The sequence below is a fragment of the Macrobrachium rosenbergii genome, chromosome 18 (assembly GCF_040412425.1).
Source record: "Macrobrachium rosenbergii isolate ZJJX-2024 chromosome 18, ASM4041242v1, whole genome shotgun sequence".
Lineage (NCBI taxonomy): Eukaryota > Metazoa > Arthropoda > Malacostraca > Decapoda > Palaemonidae > Macrobrachium > Macrobrachium rosenbergii.
The window spans coordinates 404,964-421,473 of NC_089758.1; the positions used below are offsets into that span (position 1 = coordinate 404,964).

General features: G+C 39.5%; 1 protein-coding gene across 4 annotated transcripts in view; it reads left to right on the forward strand.

Moving 5' to 3' along the window:
• Grp170 (Grp170 co-chaperone) overlaps positions 1 to 16,510 on the forward strand; it is a 309,324-nt gene that overhangs the window by 127,247 nt on the left and 165,567 nt on the right. For all 4 annotated transcript variants that reach the window (XM_067120035.1, XM_067120037.1, XM_067120034.1 and 1 more), the window contains exons 8-9: positions 14,523 to 14,720; positions 14,925 to 15,112. In XM_067120035.1, the coding sequence (XP_066976136.1) occupies positions 14,523 to 14,720; positions 14,925 to 15,112 (386 nt within the window). The remainder of the gene's footprint in view (positions 1 to 14,522; positions 14,721 to 14,924; positions 15,113 to 16,510) is intronic.

Genomic DNA, 16,510 nt, shown 5'->3' on the forward strand with positions numbered 1-16,510 from the left:
GAATCTTAGGATCAAGACAGGAAACAGCTATCTACCCCCCACCTGCATTCCTTGGGGACACATTAAACAGTCCTTCAAGAGGGTGAGACTGTTAATCACTAAAGCTCTCCCTTGACTCTTCGGTCTGCAGGTATACCTCTCCTACTGCCTGGTATTTCTTCATAAAAGCTACCTCTTTGAGCAGACATTCCTCTCCATTTCGGGCGTGAAGGTCTACATTAAAAAACCACTAGGATCGATGATGTTAAGTACTTCTCCTAATGGATCTTTGCCCAATGCAAAATGGAAATAGTTTTAGATATAATCCTAACTTATCCCTTGAGGAGAGTGGGCTTGCTATCTAACTTAATGTCCTAGCACTAGCATAAGGGTGTGTCTGTTTATTTAGTTACTGTGGAATAAAATGAATTGGCAATACTACTGACTCAAGGTCATAAAGAATAGCTAACTGAATTTTGCACAGAACTAAGGTAACGCAGCACCAAAAATAATAACTAAACTCTCATTTTTTTTTACCAAGGCGCATTTACACCGACTAGCAGGGGTGCCCTTTAACTCGGAAAAGTTTCCTGCTAGCTGATTGGTTGCAAGTATTTTGTCCGAATAGCATCATTGTTTTCAAATAATTTCCAAGTAATGTGAATCGAAACTTATTTTTAAATTTCTCCTCAGATAATGTTTTGTCAATAAATAATGTTAACGAATAAAGAGATTATAAAGTATTGTGATGATAAGTCTAAATTTAATAACAACACCCGCCGAAGTCAATGACAAGAGCTTGTTTTCGGATGCACGCTGCATAATTTTTTACTTTTCACATATTTTAACACCAATTGGGATAAATTAATGGGGGAACCAGTTGTTTGATCAATAAGGACTCTAAAATGGGTAATTCCTGAGTGTTGGGTGTTTGTCCGATGATTTCAAAATCTTTATTTGCAGTTTGTATATTTTAATATATCTTGTTTTAAATGTATAATTTTAAGTGTAAGAACAAAATTTTCAGTTTGAGTTTTATGTTATGTGTTGTTTTTTATCCAATTTAGAGCCCTTGAAGATGTAATTATAATATGAGAATTACTGTAAACGTCAGGAAATAAATATGTACAAGAAGAGCAATTCTTAATTGTCCATCAGCATAAGTGTTGGATATATATATATATATATATATATATATATATATATATATATTATATATATATATATATACATACACAGTCATACAGTCTCTGAAATTATGCAAGGTTAGGTTCCGGAGCCATTATATATATATATATATATATATATATATATATATATATATATATAGATATATATATATATATATATATATATATATATATATATATATATATATATATATATATATATATATATATATATATATATATATATATATATATACACACACACACACACACACACACGTCAGTCATACCTCGAAATTATGCAAGGTTAGGTTCCGAGCCCTGGTGCAAGGTGAATTTTCGCGTAAGTTTGGCACGGTCTTTAAAAAATGCTAATAAATGTTTATTTCCAGAGTTTAAGTACTAAATATGACCCTAATCATGCTCCCAAAGTATTAAGTTTAACTTTTAAATGAACTAAAGTTTAGTGTAATTTTTATTTAAAATTTAGCTTATTACCCTTAAAAAAAGGAATACAGTAAATGGTTGACATAAAAAATTGAGTACTGCACAGTTTCATAATAGCGCATTTAAAGTAGGTGCGCACGTATACTAATGTTACCCCTAATTCATGGGATGCCGTTTTCTTTGTCACTTAGAGTAAAAGCCATTTTCTTTGCGTCACTAGGCAAAAACGTCACAGTCAACAAAAGTACAATTCCATAAAACATCGAAAACATGTACATAATGTTCGTAGAAGGTAGTACAGTACAGGTAAAATTCAATCAATTTAAAAAGTTGTAAACGTATGTTTGAGCGCTAACTACGAATGAGAGAGAGAGAGAGAGAGAGATACTGTAATGAAGTAACTGTACTGCTTTTGTATTGTATTTATGCGCAAATATATAAATACAAATTTTCCATTCTGATTTTACACCTAAAAACACAAAAACTTAAAAATTATACACACTTTCTACAGGAGTATCATCTTTGAAAAATGCAGGGTATCACATCTTGTAAAAGTACACCAACTGAACGTGCTGTAATTACATGCACATACAGATTGCACCAGCACTTTTCTCCAAGGTGAACAGAGTAATTTTCAAAGAATGACACTTACACAACTCTTAGTTACATCTCTGATATTACATTAAAGAATTCATTTTATCAAATAAGCGCGATTGAACAACCTCATCTCAAGGTCATGTAAAGTTCTTGTGACAAAGACTTTGCAAATGGACATAATACTTGTATGATATTTATGTACAGAAATATAAATATAAATTTTCCATATCGATTTTTCAGTTAAAAGCATGAAAACTTATAAATGTACTTCAAACATTAAACAAGCATTTTCTGCAGGGGTATCATCTTTTAAAAGTGCAGTAGCTTTGCAAATGGGTATCACATCTTGTAAAAGTACACTAAGTGAATGTGCTGAAATTACCTTTGCATCATATTTATGCATGTACAAAAATAAAAATAATACATTTTCGATACAGATTGTACACATGAAAGCATGAAATGCGTTTTTCGTAGAGATTTTACACATGAAAGCATGAAATGCATTTTTCATAGAGATTTTGCACATTAAAACATCAAATGCATTTTTCATGCAGAATTTATACGTAGAAGCATGAAATGCATTTTTCATACAGATTTTACACATAAAAGCATGAAAACTTGTAAATTACTTCAAAAATTAAACACCCACTTCTGCAGGGTTTCTCGAGAATTTCGTGTGTCTGTGAAAAAATCGCGTATGCCCATTAATTAGGTTCCAGTGAAAAGTTCGTGTGTGTGAATTGGTCGCGCCTTTCAGATAATGTAAGATCTAGTATTACTGTGTATAGTATATATATATATATATATATATATATATATATATATATATATATATATATATATATATATATATATATATATATATATATATATATATATATATTTATATATGTGTGTGTATTCATGATATATATATATATATATATACAAACGTCCTTTAATATCCAATTATGTGTGTGAAATAATATATTTTCAAATATGTTACCGAAGGAATTTTTAGTTGATAATAAGTCCACCGTCCCGTGGGGTCGAACCAGCGACGGATAGGAATCAGGACTACAGTGACACATAACCAGTCGGCCACATATTATTATAGGTATATATATATAACGTTAATATATATATAATATATATATATATATATATATATATATAATATATATATAATATATATATATATATATATATATATATATATATATATATATATATATATATATATATATATATATATATATATATATATATATATATATATACATATACACAATCATGAAGCTACAAATGTCGCTTATTATCGAAGTCACTCTACCTCGGGATATCTCCGTTGGAGAATTGTCGCTTGAAGGGGGAATTTATATAAGTGATAAATGAATTGGAATCGTCAGGACACGAACCCGTGACACGAAAACCTATTCAGCGACTCCAGTGGACGGTAACCATTGAGCCATCAAGAGAGGTATAAGTCATATGCCAAGATGTTGTACTGCTTTTACCCATTGTGAGCGGGGAAATGTACTAGCCTCGGCAATGACCCACCTCCGCCGTGACAGTTCATTGGTACGTTTGGAACACACAGCTCTTATTATGAAATTTTTATCACACCGTGATTTATATACAATCATGAAGCTACAAATGTCGCTTAATATTGAATTCACGCTACCTTGGGATATCTCCGTTGGAGAATTGTCGCCGACGGGTAAAAGCAGTACAACATCTCGGCATATGACTTATACCTCTCTTGATGGCTCAATGGTTACCGTCCACTGGAGTCGCTGAATAGGTTTTTAGTGTCACGGGTTCGTGTCCCGGCGATTCCAATTCATTTATCACTTACATAAATTCCCCTTCAAGCGACAATTCTCAACGGAGATATCCGAGTAGCGTGAATTCGATATTAAGCGACATTTGTAGCTTCATGATTGTATATAAATCACGATTGTGATAAAAATTTGACAAAAATTTCACATATATATACATATCATATATATATATATATATATATATATATATATATATATATATATATATATATATATATATATATATATATATACATACATGAATGCCTTTTACTGTAATATATATACAGTATAATATGAAGATAAAAAGCCCCATAAAACACTGTTTGAACGTTGCAACCATATATTTCAAGCATTTCCTTGTGTTGAATTCTTTATCTAGGCTCCCATTTGAACATATTCTAAGACCCTGAGGAATAAGTTGCACCCTATCATGAGCTTTACAGAGACGTCGTGGTAGCTTAAGAAGTGAATGTAGGAAACAGCGAAAGTGGGTTTCCTGTATACTGTGAAAGCATATCTGTTCTGTTCTCTTATGATCAGTACATCTAGGAGTGGCAATTTTCCGTCCTTTTCCCATTCTGTTTTAAATTTTATGGTTGGAACATACCAAGATAACATACATTAGGTCTATTAGACCTGCATTGAAATTAGTGTCACAACAAATGTTGGCTCTGTGATGACAAAATAGGCTCAGGGAACAACTAATGGAGAGAGCCTTACTACACTATTTCCCTAGCCACAACAACACAAGGACTGAGGGCATTGGGAAAGGCAGCTGACCTTCCTTTCTGAACACAGGTCATGTGGTTTCTGTGGAGTGGAGTGTGACTCTCCCATTGTGCTCTAGGGTTCAAATTACCCTGTTTTCTGGTTCCATTTTACAACTTTTGTTTTGTCCTTTTAGTTTTCTGCAAAAGAAAACTATTGAGATGGCCATTTGTCCGTCCACACTTTCTGCCCACCCTCAGATCTTAAAAACTACTAAGGGTAGAGGGCTGCAAATTGGTATGTTGATCATTCCCCCTAGCCTCATTAGTTTTTATTTTATTTAAGGTTAAAGTTAGCCATGATCATGTGTCTGGCACCACTATAGGTGCCAACAACAGAGGCCACAACTGGGCCATGGCTGAAAGTTTCATGGGCCACAGCTGAGAGTTTCTTGGGCCATGGCTTAAAGTTTCATACAGAATTATACACTGTGCAGGAAACTCGATTGCGCCGAAGTAATTTTTTACTTTATGATTAATTTCATTTTTTGATATGTTATCTTTAATAACATCATGTTTTTACCCTGCATTTTCTGTTATCCATGCATAGTACATTTTGTTGAATTTCTCTTGCCGTGATTGCTTCTTTGTTTTCAGGAGTTTGCAGTTTACACAGACATTTGTAGTTTTTGTAGTTTTTTTTTTTTTGTTTACCTCTTCCACTTTTTGTCCATTTTTACCATCCACCCTTTTTTAATTACCAAAATATCTATTTGTGCCTGTTGATTTGATTACTCTTACACCATCCACCTTAACTTTTCTTCCCTGATATGCAAGTCCAAGAGCCAGTTTGTCTAACTTTCCTTGTGTTCATTTCTCAGATTTATTTTTTCTGCCTACTATTTTGAAATTGTGTTCTGTGGTTTTGGCTCCACATTGAGTGTATATATTTGATGCAACAAAGTATGTTTCTTCCTACACAAATACAAACCTGAAGTTCCAATCTTTACATAGGATTTTGTTTGTGAATGTGAGCTGGAACAGCCATTTAGTTTTCAGACAGGGTCGTTAACTACCGACAGGTAGGGAGAGCCCCTCCCACCTGTTGGTCTACACTCCATTTTGCTTCTGGCTGCTGTCGTGTGAAGATGTGTCTGCACTCTCTACCCGACTTGCCATTGGCTTTCAAGCTTCATGCTTTTTTAGCTTGAAATATTTTGTTGCTGTTGTTTGTTTTTGAGTAGTTTTACAGAATGCAAACCCTCAATCACTTAAGCCTGCTACATCAGAGAGAAAACCTCAGGTGGTGCTGTCCAGGGAAGGACAGGCCATGTAATAGGTTCCTTTCCTCAGTAGAATAGAGCCATTTATTCTATACACCTCATGCCAAAAGCATGAGCACAATCAAGGTAGTCCATGTTCCGAGTGCTGGGTCTGGCTGTCTGAACGGTTGGTGAAGTTTGCCAGGAAGGAGAAGAGAGAGAGAAGAAGGTCTCCCCCATATCATTGGAGTGCAATACTCTGCCGGTGACACCGAGGGTTCTCTTTGGTACCTTTCTCCCTCCTGCCAAATTTCCGCACACTGATGCCACTCCCAAGGGAGTGGTTCCCCTTTCCTGATTCGTACACTTGTTTTAATAGAGAGCCACCAGGTGTTCCTCTCTAGGAGCCTCTCTTCGCCCGTTGGAGTTGTCCCCTGGGGGACGCTCATTCTCGGGGCGTAGGGAATAGCTCTCCCCTAACCTGACTTTGATTCCAGGTGTTGTGGCGGCTGAGGGGCTTAGGAAGTTTTGGCACTCCCTGGGCATCTTGGCGAAGCCAAGTGTATCCTCTCTAATTGAACATTTGAACTTTATCAAGGTCCTTACAGTAACTGATTTGACCATGCCGTGACAGCTTTGATGGTCACAGTTTCCACCAGCTCCAGGGCTGACCCTGCTTTTCTGGTGACCCCACATGCGGCATCTGTGATGTGCCTCCAGGTGATGTCCTCCTCCACATGCTGTTGACTTTGGCTGTGCTCAGAAAAGAAAAGGATGTCCAAGAAGATGAGAAGGAAGTCATCATCGTTGTCTTCTTTGTCATTAAGTGCTGTTGCCTCCTCCCCTACTTCTTCCAGAGCTAGCAAGAGGAGTAAAAAGAAGGGTGCTGCTTCCCTGCTGGAAGTCTCATAGAGCTTCCAGTGGTCAGCCCTCTGCTGCAGAGAGGACTGACGAGTCTCTTGCTAGAGATACTGCGATTACCACTGCACCCATTGCTGAGGGCACTGGTGCAACCATTACCTAGGATTCTCTGGATCCCTGGTGTACCAGTACTGGCCCCAGTAGCCCCACCTGGGATGGCAGGGTCCCTGGTCTTCTGACCTGGGTCTGGCTGCCAGTACAGCCCAGTGAGAGAAGGTGAGAAAAGAGCAGAGCAAGCGTGCTCGTTCACCCCTCCCACTCTTCAGAGAGAGTGGCTTAGGTCCTAGGATAGTGGCCTGGCCCATTCTCCTAAGCCAGGCAGGAGGAAGTTCCTTGTTCAGTCGTCTTCACCTGTAGAATCCCTGGTTTCTAAGAACGCTGGAGCATGCTTGAGGGACATCCCCCCACCCACGTTTGTGTGAGCTTGACTGCTCTCCCTGACCCATGCAGACATTACCATCATGGGTTGAGCCCTATTGCCAAGACATCTATCTTTGAAAGGCTGGGCAAGGGTGCTCACAATCCCTCACCTCTCCCTTCCACTTCCTTGGGGATTTCCAAGGCCTATGGTTTGGGACTGGGACCAATCTCATTTCCATCCCAGCCCATCGACAGAGGCTTATGTTCCTGGGTCGGTAATTGGACCGGACAGAACTTAAGCCTGAGTGCCCAAGTGTCCCTCTTCTGCAGAGAGAGCAACTCTGGAGGACCAAGATCTGGAGGGACCCAAGGGTATGCCCCATGACTGACACCCCCAAGTTACAGATACCTTGTGGAGATAGTGAGAATGATCCGTCATTTTAATGGTCTCAAGGAAGAGAATGTGGCCTGCCTTGCAGACTGTTCCTCACCATTGAGACACTTTGGGACCCCAGAAGGAACCCAGGGCTCTGATTGGCCTACCTTGGTCTAGGCTGCTGACAGATTTTTGGACCAGGTGAATTCTCTTGTTTCTGGGCAAGACAAGTCCCTCCAGTCCATTAGGACATTTCCTTTGCCTCTAGCTTGCAAGAGGAAATATTACGTTCCCTTGGAGAGCCCATTGCCAGCCAAGCAGGTTGACCCAGACCTGACCCATGTGTGTCCTGGTCTGTCACTAGAGTATCTACGCGTAGGGGGAGTCTTCCTTTCACAGTTGGAGGCAGTGGCACTGGAATTGACTGCCATGGCTTTGTTCCAGACATTCTCATGGATTGATCTTTAGTCCCTTACAGTGGCCAAGATCACTTCCTCTTTGGGCGTTCATACAATCAAGGAGGAGGTAGCATTTAAGAGAGGGATGTTGTCTGGAGGTAGGGCTACTACCTACTTTTCCCACCAGACCTGTTGGCAAACCTGGTGTTTGAGAGGCAGAATGCTGTACTGTATAACTCACAAAGTTTGTTGGCTCAGAGTCGGCTTTGGCACTCAGGAATGGACTGGTGCTGGGATCTTCTTCCATCTTTGTCAGAGATGAGGTGGAGCCCCAGTGGACAGGCTTCGAGTCATCAACAGTAACAAACCTATTCACCAAGCAGTGTCTTAGACCTCGTGGTTTATGTGTAGCATTACAGTCCAACCCTCGGGTCAGCCTGGCCCTTCCTGGGATCTTCCTCCCTTTTTGCCAGAGATAAGGTGAAGGCTGTGGTGGACAGGCTTTGAGTTAACAGCAGTGACAAGCATATTCACCAGGCAGTGTCTAAGACATCTTGGTCTTCACGTGGCACTGCAGCCTGACCCTCGGGTCTGGCTGGCCCTTCCTCTTCAGGTCAGAGAAAGTCCCACACTTCCAGGCCCTTGTAAAGGAACCCAGTCTTCTGCCATGGTAGTGAAAGGTGTGCAGCTTTACCCTTTTCAGCCCCCCTCTGGTTTAGGAAGGGGGGCAAGGGAAAGAAAAAGGGAGGAGGATGCTAGGGATGGCATTCCTCCTCACTGTCTGCTGATGGTGCAGGGTGCTTGTTGAGCCATTGGGGAACGTGGCAGCAACATGGAGTGGAGACCTGGGTAGTGGATGTCCTTCGGGTAGGATATCTACTACCCTTCGAGTTTTTGCCACTCCTCACTCTTGAACTGGTCTGATTCCAAATATGGTTCCCAGCTCACAGAAGGATCTCACCCTTTGGTAAGAGGTGAATGTGATGCTTCAGAAGGGCTTTTTGTAGTAGTCATGAAAGACCAATCTCTGGGGTTGTACAGCTGTCTTTTTATGGTAGAGAAGGTGACATGTGGTTGGTTCGTTCACCAGACCCAGTTCAAGACAGAAACAGTTTGCTCAGTTCTCGATTTCATCAGAGAGGGTGACTTAATGCTTTTGGTGGATCTGAAAGATGCCTATTTCCAAATACCTATTCATCAGTCCTCTTTGAAGCACCTCCTCTTTACCCTCATGGGGACCGGTTTCCATTTCAGGGCGCTATGTTATAGGCTCACTACTGCCCCTCAAGTGTTCACATTAGTCTTCTTGTTGATCCCAGTTTGGGCCCATTCGCAAGGGTTACATGTTTTACAGTCTCTGGATGATTGATTGGTCCTGGTGAGCTTGTTGCTGCAGTTGCTTCAGGACAGGGATTGCCTTTTTGAGTTTTGTCATGAAGGGTAGAGATCAACTTGAGAAGTCAGATCTCACACCCAAGTAGAGGTTAAAATACATGGGCTTGCTGATAGACATGGCAGCAGCAAGAGTCTTCCCTTGGATTCTCGTATCAGCAAGTTCAGGGAGGTAGCACAGAAGTTCCTGTCTCAACAGGAACAATCTGCTCAGCAGTGGCAGGTCATTTTGGGTCACCTGTTGTCTTTGGAGAACCTGATTCCTCATGGGCAGCTTCACCTTCTCTCTCTCTCTCTCTCTCTTCAGTGGAGGTTGACAGAGTTTTGGTCTCCGGTGATGGACCCTCCTTTCTCTCCTATTCCTCTGTTGGAGGGAAGTAAGAAGAGATTTAGCTTGGTGGTTGGATGACAGGATCCTCTTAATAGGAGAGCCACATGGCACTCCCCTTCCTGAGATGCTTCTGATCTCGGATGCATCAACCAAGGGGTGGAGCGCACATTGGGAAGAGTTGTTGGTTTCAGGTGTGAGGGACCAGAACAACAGGTACCTCTGCATCAGTGCCCTGGAACTGAAAGCAGTGTTTCTGGCTTTGCAAGAGTTTCAGGATTGAGTGATGGGCACTCCTTGGTGCTGATAAGTAACAACACTACAATAGTGGCATATGTTAACAGCAGCGGGGGCCTGGTGTCTTTCCAGCTGCACAGGTTGGCCATGCAGTTGCATGAGTGGGTGGTAGCTCACCAGTAGAGCTGTCAGCCAAGTACTCTCAAGGTTCTTTGAATGAAGTGGCAGACCAGCTCAGCTGCCAGAGTCAGGTGATAGGGACAGAATGGTCTCTAAATCAAGACATTGCAGAGAGAGACTTTGAGCTGTGACGAGACCCAAACATAGATCTTTTCATGACTTGGTACAACAGAAAGTTACCATTGTTCTGTTCGATGGTGCCAGACCCATGGGCTGTGATGTAGGACACCTTCCAGCACCCATGGGAGAATTAAGAGGCTTAACCTTTTCCTCTAATTTTTCTAACTCATCGAGTGATCAACAGGGTGCTGATCACCCTGAATCTCAGGTTGACTGGTGGCTCCCAAGTGTCCACTTGCAGAGTGGTACCCAGACCTGCTGGCTCTGTTATCCAAGGTGCCAAGAGAGATTCCCCAGTGGCACAACCTTCTTTGCCAGCTGCACATCAAAAGGTATCACCAGGCGGTAGAAGTGCTGCACTTCGTTCCTAGAGACTATCTAGCATATCCTGCAAGCGAGAGGGTTTTGTCGGTGCACAGTGAAGGAGATGTCTGGATAGCTGCAGAAATCCTCAGCGGCTGTGTATCAGGAGAAATGGGCTTTCTTCTATAGTTGGCGTCATCGATGGAATATCACTCTAGTCAGAGCTACTCTTCAGGAGGTAGTGATTTTCTCATCTTCCTTTGCTGAGAGAAGCTTCTTTCTGTTTCAGCCGTTGACTGGACGTATCTCCGACTAAAATTGTCTGTTGTGCCAGTGGACGTGCCGCACGTTGACTACAAAAAATTTCAACCGGTCAACTTTGACTGCCAAATGGTCGAAAAAACGCAATTGTAGCTAAAACTCTTACATTCTAGTAATATTCAATCATTTACCTTCATTTTGCAACAAATTGGAAGTCTCTAGCACAATATTTTGATTTATGGTGAATTTAAAAAAAAAAAATTTTCCTTATGTGGTAACTCGGACTGAAAATTTCAGAAATTCTTTTCGTCATTTTGTCATAATTTTTGCACTGTTTTATGTTGCGTTACATAAAGCTATGAAAATGTGCGTAATTTCATGTAAAATACAACAAAATACAACCCATGGTTGTAGCTTGTATCAGTTTGGAAATATTTTCATATAAACCATGATAACTGCCAAAATTTCAACCTTCGGTCAACTTTGACTCGACCGAAATAGAATTGCTAAAACTCTTACATTCTAGTAATATTCAATCATTTCTTCATTTTTCAACAAATTGGAAGTCTCTAGCACAATATTTCGATTTATGGTGAATTTAAAAAAAACATTTCACATATCGCGCCAGAAATTCTTTAAATCACGATGTCGTAATGTTTGCACCGTTTATATTTTTAAAGTTTTATGGCGCAATTTCATGTAGAATACAACAGAAAATAGCTCATGGTTGTAGCTTTTATCAGTTTTGGATAACTGCCAAAATTTCAACCTCGGTCAAATTTAACTCGACAGAAATGGTCGAAAACGCAATTGTAAGCTAAAGCTTACACTTTAGTAATATTCAATCATTTACCTTCATTTTGCAATAAATTGGAAGTCTCAGCACAATATTTCGATTTATGGTGAATTTTGGGCGCGGTCTTCGGCGAACATCTCAGAAATTCTTTTTCGTCGTAATGTTTTGTTTTATATTAGTCGTTACATAATGTTTTGGCGCGCAATTTCATGTACAATACAACAGAAAATAACTCATGGTTGTGCTTTTATCAGTTTTGAAATATTTTCATATAAATCACGTTAAATAGAAAACATTTGACTTTCAGTCAACTTTTCGACGAAATGGTCGAAAACTGCAATTGTAAGCTAAAACACTTACAGTCTAGTAATACTCAATCAATTAGCTTCATTTTTCAACAAAGGGAAGTCTCTAGCACAATATTTCGATTTATGGGGAATTTTTTGAAAAAAACATTTTTTATCTTCATCGTCATTTTGTGATAATATTTTCACTGTGTTGCTTGTTTTACAATTTGTTATATACCAAAATCATCGCAATTTAGTGTACAATACAAAAAAAAAAATAACCCGTTGTTTCGTTTTGCTCCAGCGTGATTTGTATAAAATTATATTGAAAATTCTTTTTTGAGCTGTCATATATTTTGATATTTATATATGATAATGATATTTTTTTCATTTCTGATGGTTGCATACTAAACTTCAGGCAATGAGAAAAAAGGCCAAAAATGAACTCTTAATCTTAAAAACTAAAGCGTGCTGTGATTTTTGAAAAACCTTTTTTTTCCTCTTGGTGCTAACTCCCGAGAGTCGGCACGGGAGACGTTTTTGTAAATAGAGGCTCGGCGTTAGAGGGTTAAGGGCTATTCAGCTACCCTTGGCCAAGTCATTGGGTTGGAAGGAGTCAATCTCTCGTCTTCTAAGGAGATTTCCGTGCTCCTGAGAAGCTTCAAACAGTCTTGCTGCCCACCCAGGGAACTCAGGCCCCAAGTGGGATGTGACTTGTCTTGAAGAGACTAACTCTTACCCTGTATGAGCTGTTAGAGAGTCATCAGACAAGGATATAACTTTAAAAAGAATTTTTTTCTTGCTTGCCCTGCTTGCCCTGGCTTTTGTGAGGAGAGTGGGTGAGCTTCATGGGCTTTCCTTTGGTGTTAAGCACTTGAGGGGATGGGGATCTGTTACGTCCGAGTTTTGTCCTGAAATTTGTTGCAAAGACTCAGAATCTGTCAGCCTAAGATGTCAGAGTCCTTTTCAATCCCCCCTAGAGGACTTTGTTGTTAATGGTCAGGATGAAATGCTACTGTGTCCAGTTAAGGTGCTGCGGTAACATCACAGGAGAACTTGACATCTCAGGCTTGATTATCGACACCTCTTCGTTAGTACTGGCGTGGCCAAAAAAGAGGTGTCCAGGAATATGATCTCTCCCTGGCTTTGTGAAACTGTCAAACAGGCTTACACTTGGTCTGGTGAGGAAGACGTGGGTACAGTGCAGGCAAGAGCTCATGAGGTTAGGGGCATCGCCCTGACCTTGACATTCAGAAAGAGCCTGTCCATTCAACAGGTATTATGAGTAAGTGTATGTTGTGCCAGACCACATTCACCTTGTTTTACCTTCAGGACATTGCCTACAAGCCCTTGGACATGTTTTCCTTGGGTGTTGTAGTGGCTGCACAACTAGTTGTGTGGCTCACCCAGCTCCCAAAGGGGACAGGTAGCATCTCATGTAAGGTGTTCAGTAAGCGAGAGAGGGCAGAGAGTCAGGTAGTAAGCCACCACGTGCTGGAAGGACAAGGTTTTCAAGTGAGTACATGACAAGGGCATCCTGTCCTTCATCTTTTTTAGTAGATTGATTGGATGCATGTCTCCCCCTCTCTAAGCAAAGGGTGAGAGGGACAGGCAGTGAAACAAACCTGTTGGTTTTATTAGCAAGTTTTATAGTCTCTGACATGCTGGTTCCTTCAGCCTTCAAGGTAATGAAAGGAAACTCGTTAGTTTATGCTCAGAAATCTAGCAGTTGTAGTATCCCATGTTTAACTGGCTAGGGGTGCAGGATTCCTTCCTCAGCTCTTTCAGACCAGGAAAATGTTCCTGGATGGGTAGAACCAACCAGTCAGTTCAGAGAAGTGCCAGACTCCCCTCACAAATAGGCAAGTCTCTTGTGTAAAGAACAAAGGTTTGTATTTGTTTAGGAACAAATAGCAAATTTTTAAGTAATTTGTATTTTTCCTAACATACAAACATGAAGTTCTTTACATTTACGTCTCACCTCATCCACCCCTCATTCTGGTACTTTGGCTGAAAGGCAAAGTAGTGTGTGGACTGACTGGTGGATGAGGCTTCCCCCTACATGTCAGTAGTTAATGACCATGTTTGAAAGTTAAATGTCTGTTCCAGCTCGCATTAGCAAGCAAAATCCTAAGTAAAGAATTTCAGGTTTGTATGTTAAGAAAAATACAAATTACTTTAAAAAATTGGGTATTTTTAAAAAAAAAAAAAAATCCACCTTTTCTCATTACATTTCTTGAAAAGTGAGATATTCTCATTTTATATAAAAAGGACTGCCTTTTCAGATGGTGGCTTTGGTTCCTCAACTTTGCATCAATATACCAGTGTTTGAGACATGAATGGGGATGTGTAGCATTATTGATCTGGTCATAGGTGATTCCATAAGAAGTTACCTGTGAAGCCAGGAAGAGGTGGTAGTGTTTTCATTGACAGCAATTCAGCTTCTAAAATGTCCTTTTTATTAATAATATTTTTTGTTAATTACTAGGTAAGTGTGCATGCTCTTAAGTGAGAACTACAAACATACACTATGTATCATGTTTCTCAGTCTGTTACATTGATAAACAGTATTTGATACTTTATAATTGTAATTCCAGTTCATTATAGTTGGAGGTGCTACAAGAATCCCCAAGATACAAATGATGCTGCAAGATGTTTGGGGCCATGAACTTGGGAAGAACATTAATGCTGATGAGGCTGCAGCAATGGGGGCAGTATACAGAGCTGCAGACTTAGGACAAGGATTCAAAGTAAAAAAGTTTCATGTCAAGGAGGCTGCTTTGTTACCAATTGAGGTAGTTGAATATTGTTGTGCATCAATTTTATTTTTATGGTATTGTTACTTACTACACCAATGTATCATTTGTACTCATGACATATTGCTTTTTGTTTAATGTGTTAGTATTTGAGGCATAGAGTATTGTAGGTATGTTCTGTTTGTACCTGAGGCATTTGTTTGGGAGTAAGTTTTACCTGAGCTTTTATTTGAAAATTTTCAGGTAGATTTTGACCGTCAGATTGAGAATGAGGATGGATCTATAGCAATTAAAACAGTTAAGCGTTCCTTATTTGCCCTAGGAAATGGGTATCCACAGAAGAAAGTAATGACTTTTAATAAACATACAACAGACTTCAGTTTTTACGTTAATTATGGTGATCTTGATCATCTTCCAAAAAATGAAAAAATGTAAGTATTCTTATAGTATGCTTTTTTATGATAAAGAATGTTGAGAACTAACCTGTTTGTATTAGAGAGTGTTTTTATGTTTTCACAAAATTACTTGGCTAAAAATCTAACAAAGAAATTCATTGGCCTGAAATTTTCTCTTTAGTTGTATTTTGCTAGTTTTATTTTGCATTAATATAGTGATTAGGGTAATTGATTATGGCAATTGTAGCAAAATATGTTTTGAGAACTAACTTAGAATAGGCTTTCTATGACAGTGAACTCCAAAATTAAACATTCTACGCTTCTGTTTGTGTAGATCAATAAAATTTTAGATAGTGTAACTGCTGTTTGTTCTCAAAGGAGTTCTCTCATGGTCCCCCCCCCAGGGCTCCATAAGACAGACCAACCAGTCTCAAAGAATTCTCTTATATAGTAATCCCTTGATTAATTTAATCAACATTATCTGGAACTCAACATTATCCAAGGCACCGGACCAGGGACCAAGGCCCCAAAGATATGATATGTATTAATTTACAAAAAATTTTTAAAATTTCTCCGATGGTTGGCAATGCTGCATGGCCTGAGGAACATGTTGGTAACACTGCTTACACTCATAAACAGACTGCGAAAGGGTTTTTGGGGGTTGGGGGAGGCCTGGAGAAGCTTCCAAGGTGTAGGGGTGGGTTGGACAGGTAGGCACCGTTGGAGAGGAGGGGCATTAAGGCTGTGTAAAGGAACTCAGTCAGGGAAGGGGTTGCTTTGGAAGGTAGGTGGAGCTGGGGAGCAGTTTCTATGGCTGGGAGAGGGAGGTGATGCATTGTTGGATGGGTGAAGAGGGCTAGGTAGACCTGAATTGATAGAGTTTGTTTGGTTTTGTGTTGATGATACAGTAATTTACATTTTGTTAAAAGATAGGCGTATTACTGAGACATGGTAGAGAGAGAAATAACCGAGGTATTTATTTTTACATTAAAGTCTTAAGTATAGTAACAGACACACTCCTTCACTTTATTTATATTTTAAAAAAGTAACAGAGAATGATAAAAGTATTGTTAGTAACGCTGTACTTTTGCATAAATGCTTACAGCCATAAACAACCGACTGAGAAACTGTTGTCTTGTTTATCACCGAATCAAATAATAACAGCCCTTTTGCTTGTATTTCAACCATCGTACGATAATATATGTAATGTAGAATAGGACTGACATATTTTTACATTATACCCCTATTCAGTATGGATAAAAGATCGGCAAAGAAATATACTGCTAAATTTATGCTGCAAGTTGTAGCTGAAGCTGAGAAAACAATGTTCAAGCTGCTAATGACTATAAATTATCATGCATTAGCAACATGGATGAAACTCGACTGTAATTAAAATTGGAGAGAAAGTATTTTAATCAAAACTACTGGGCGTGA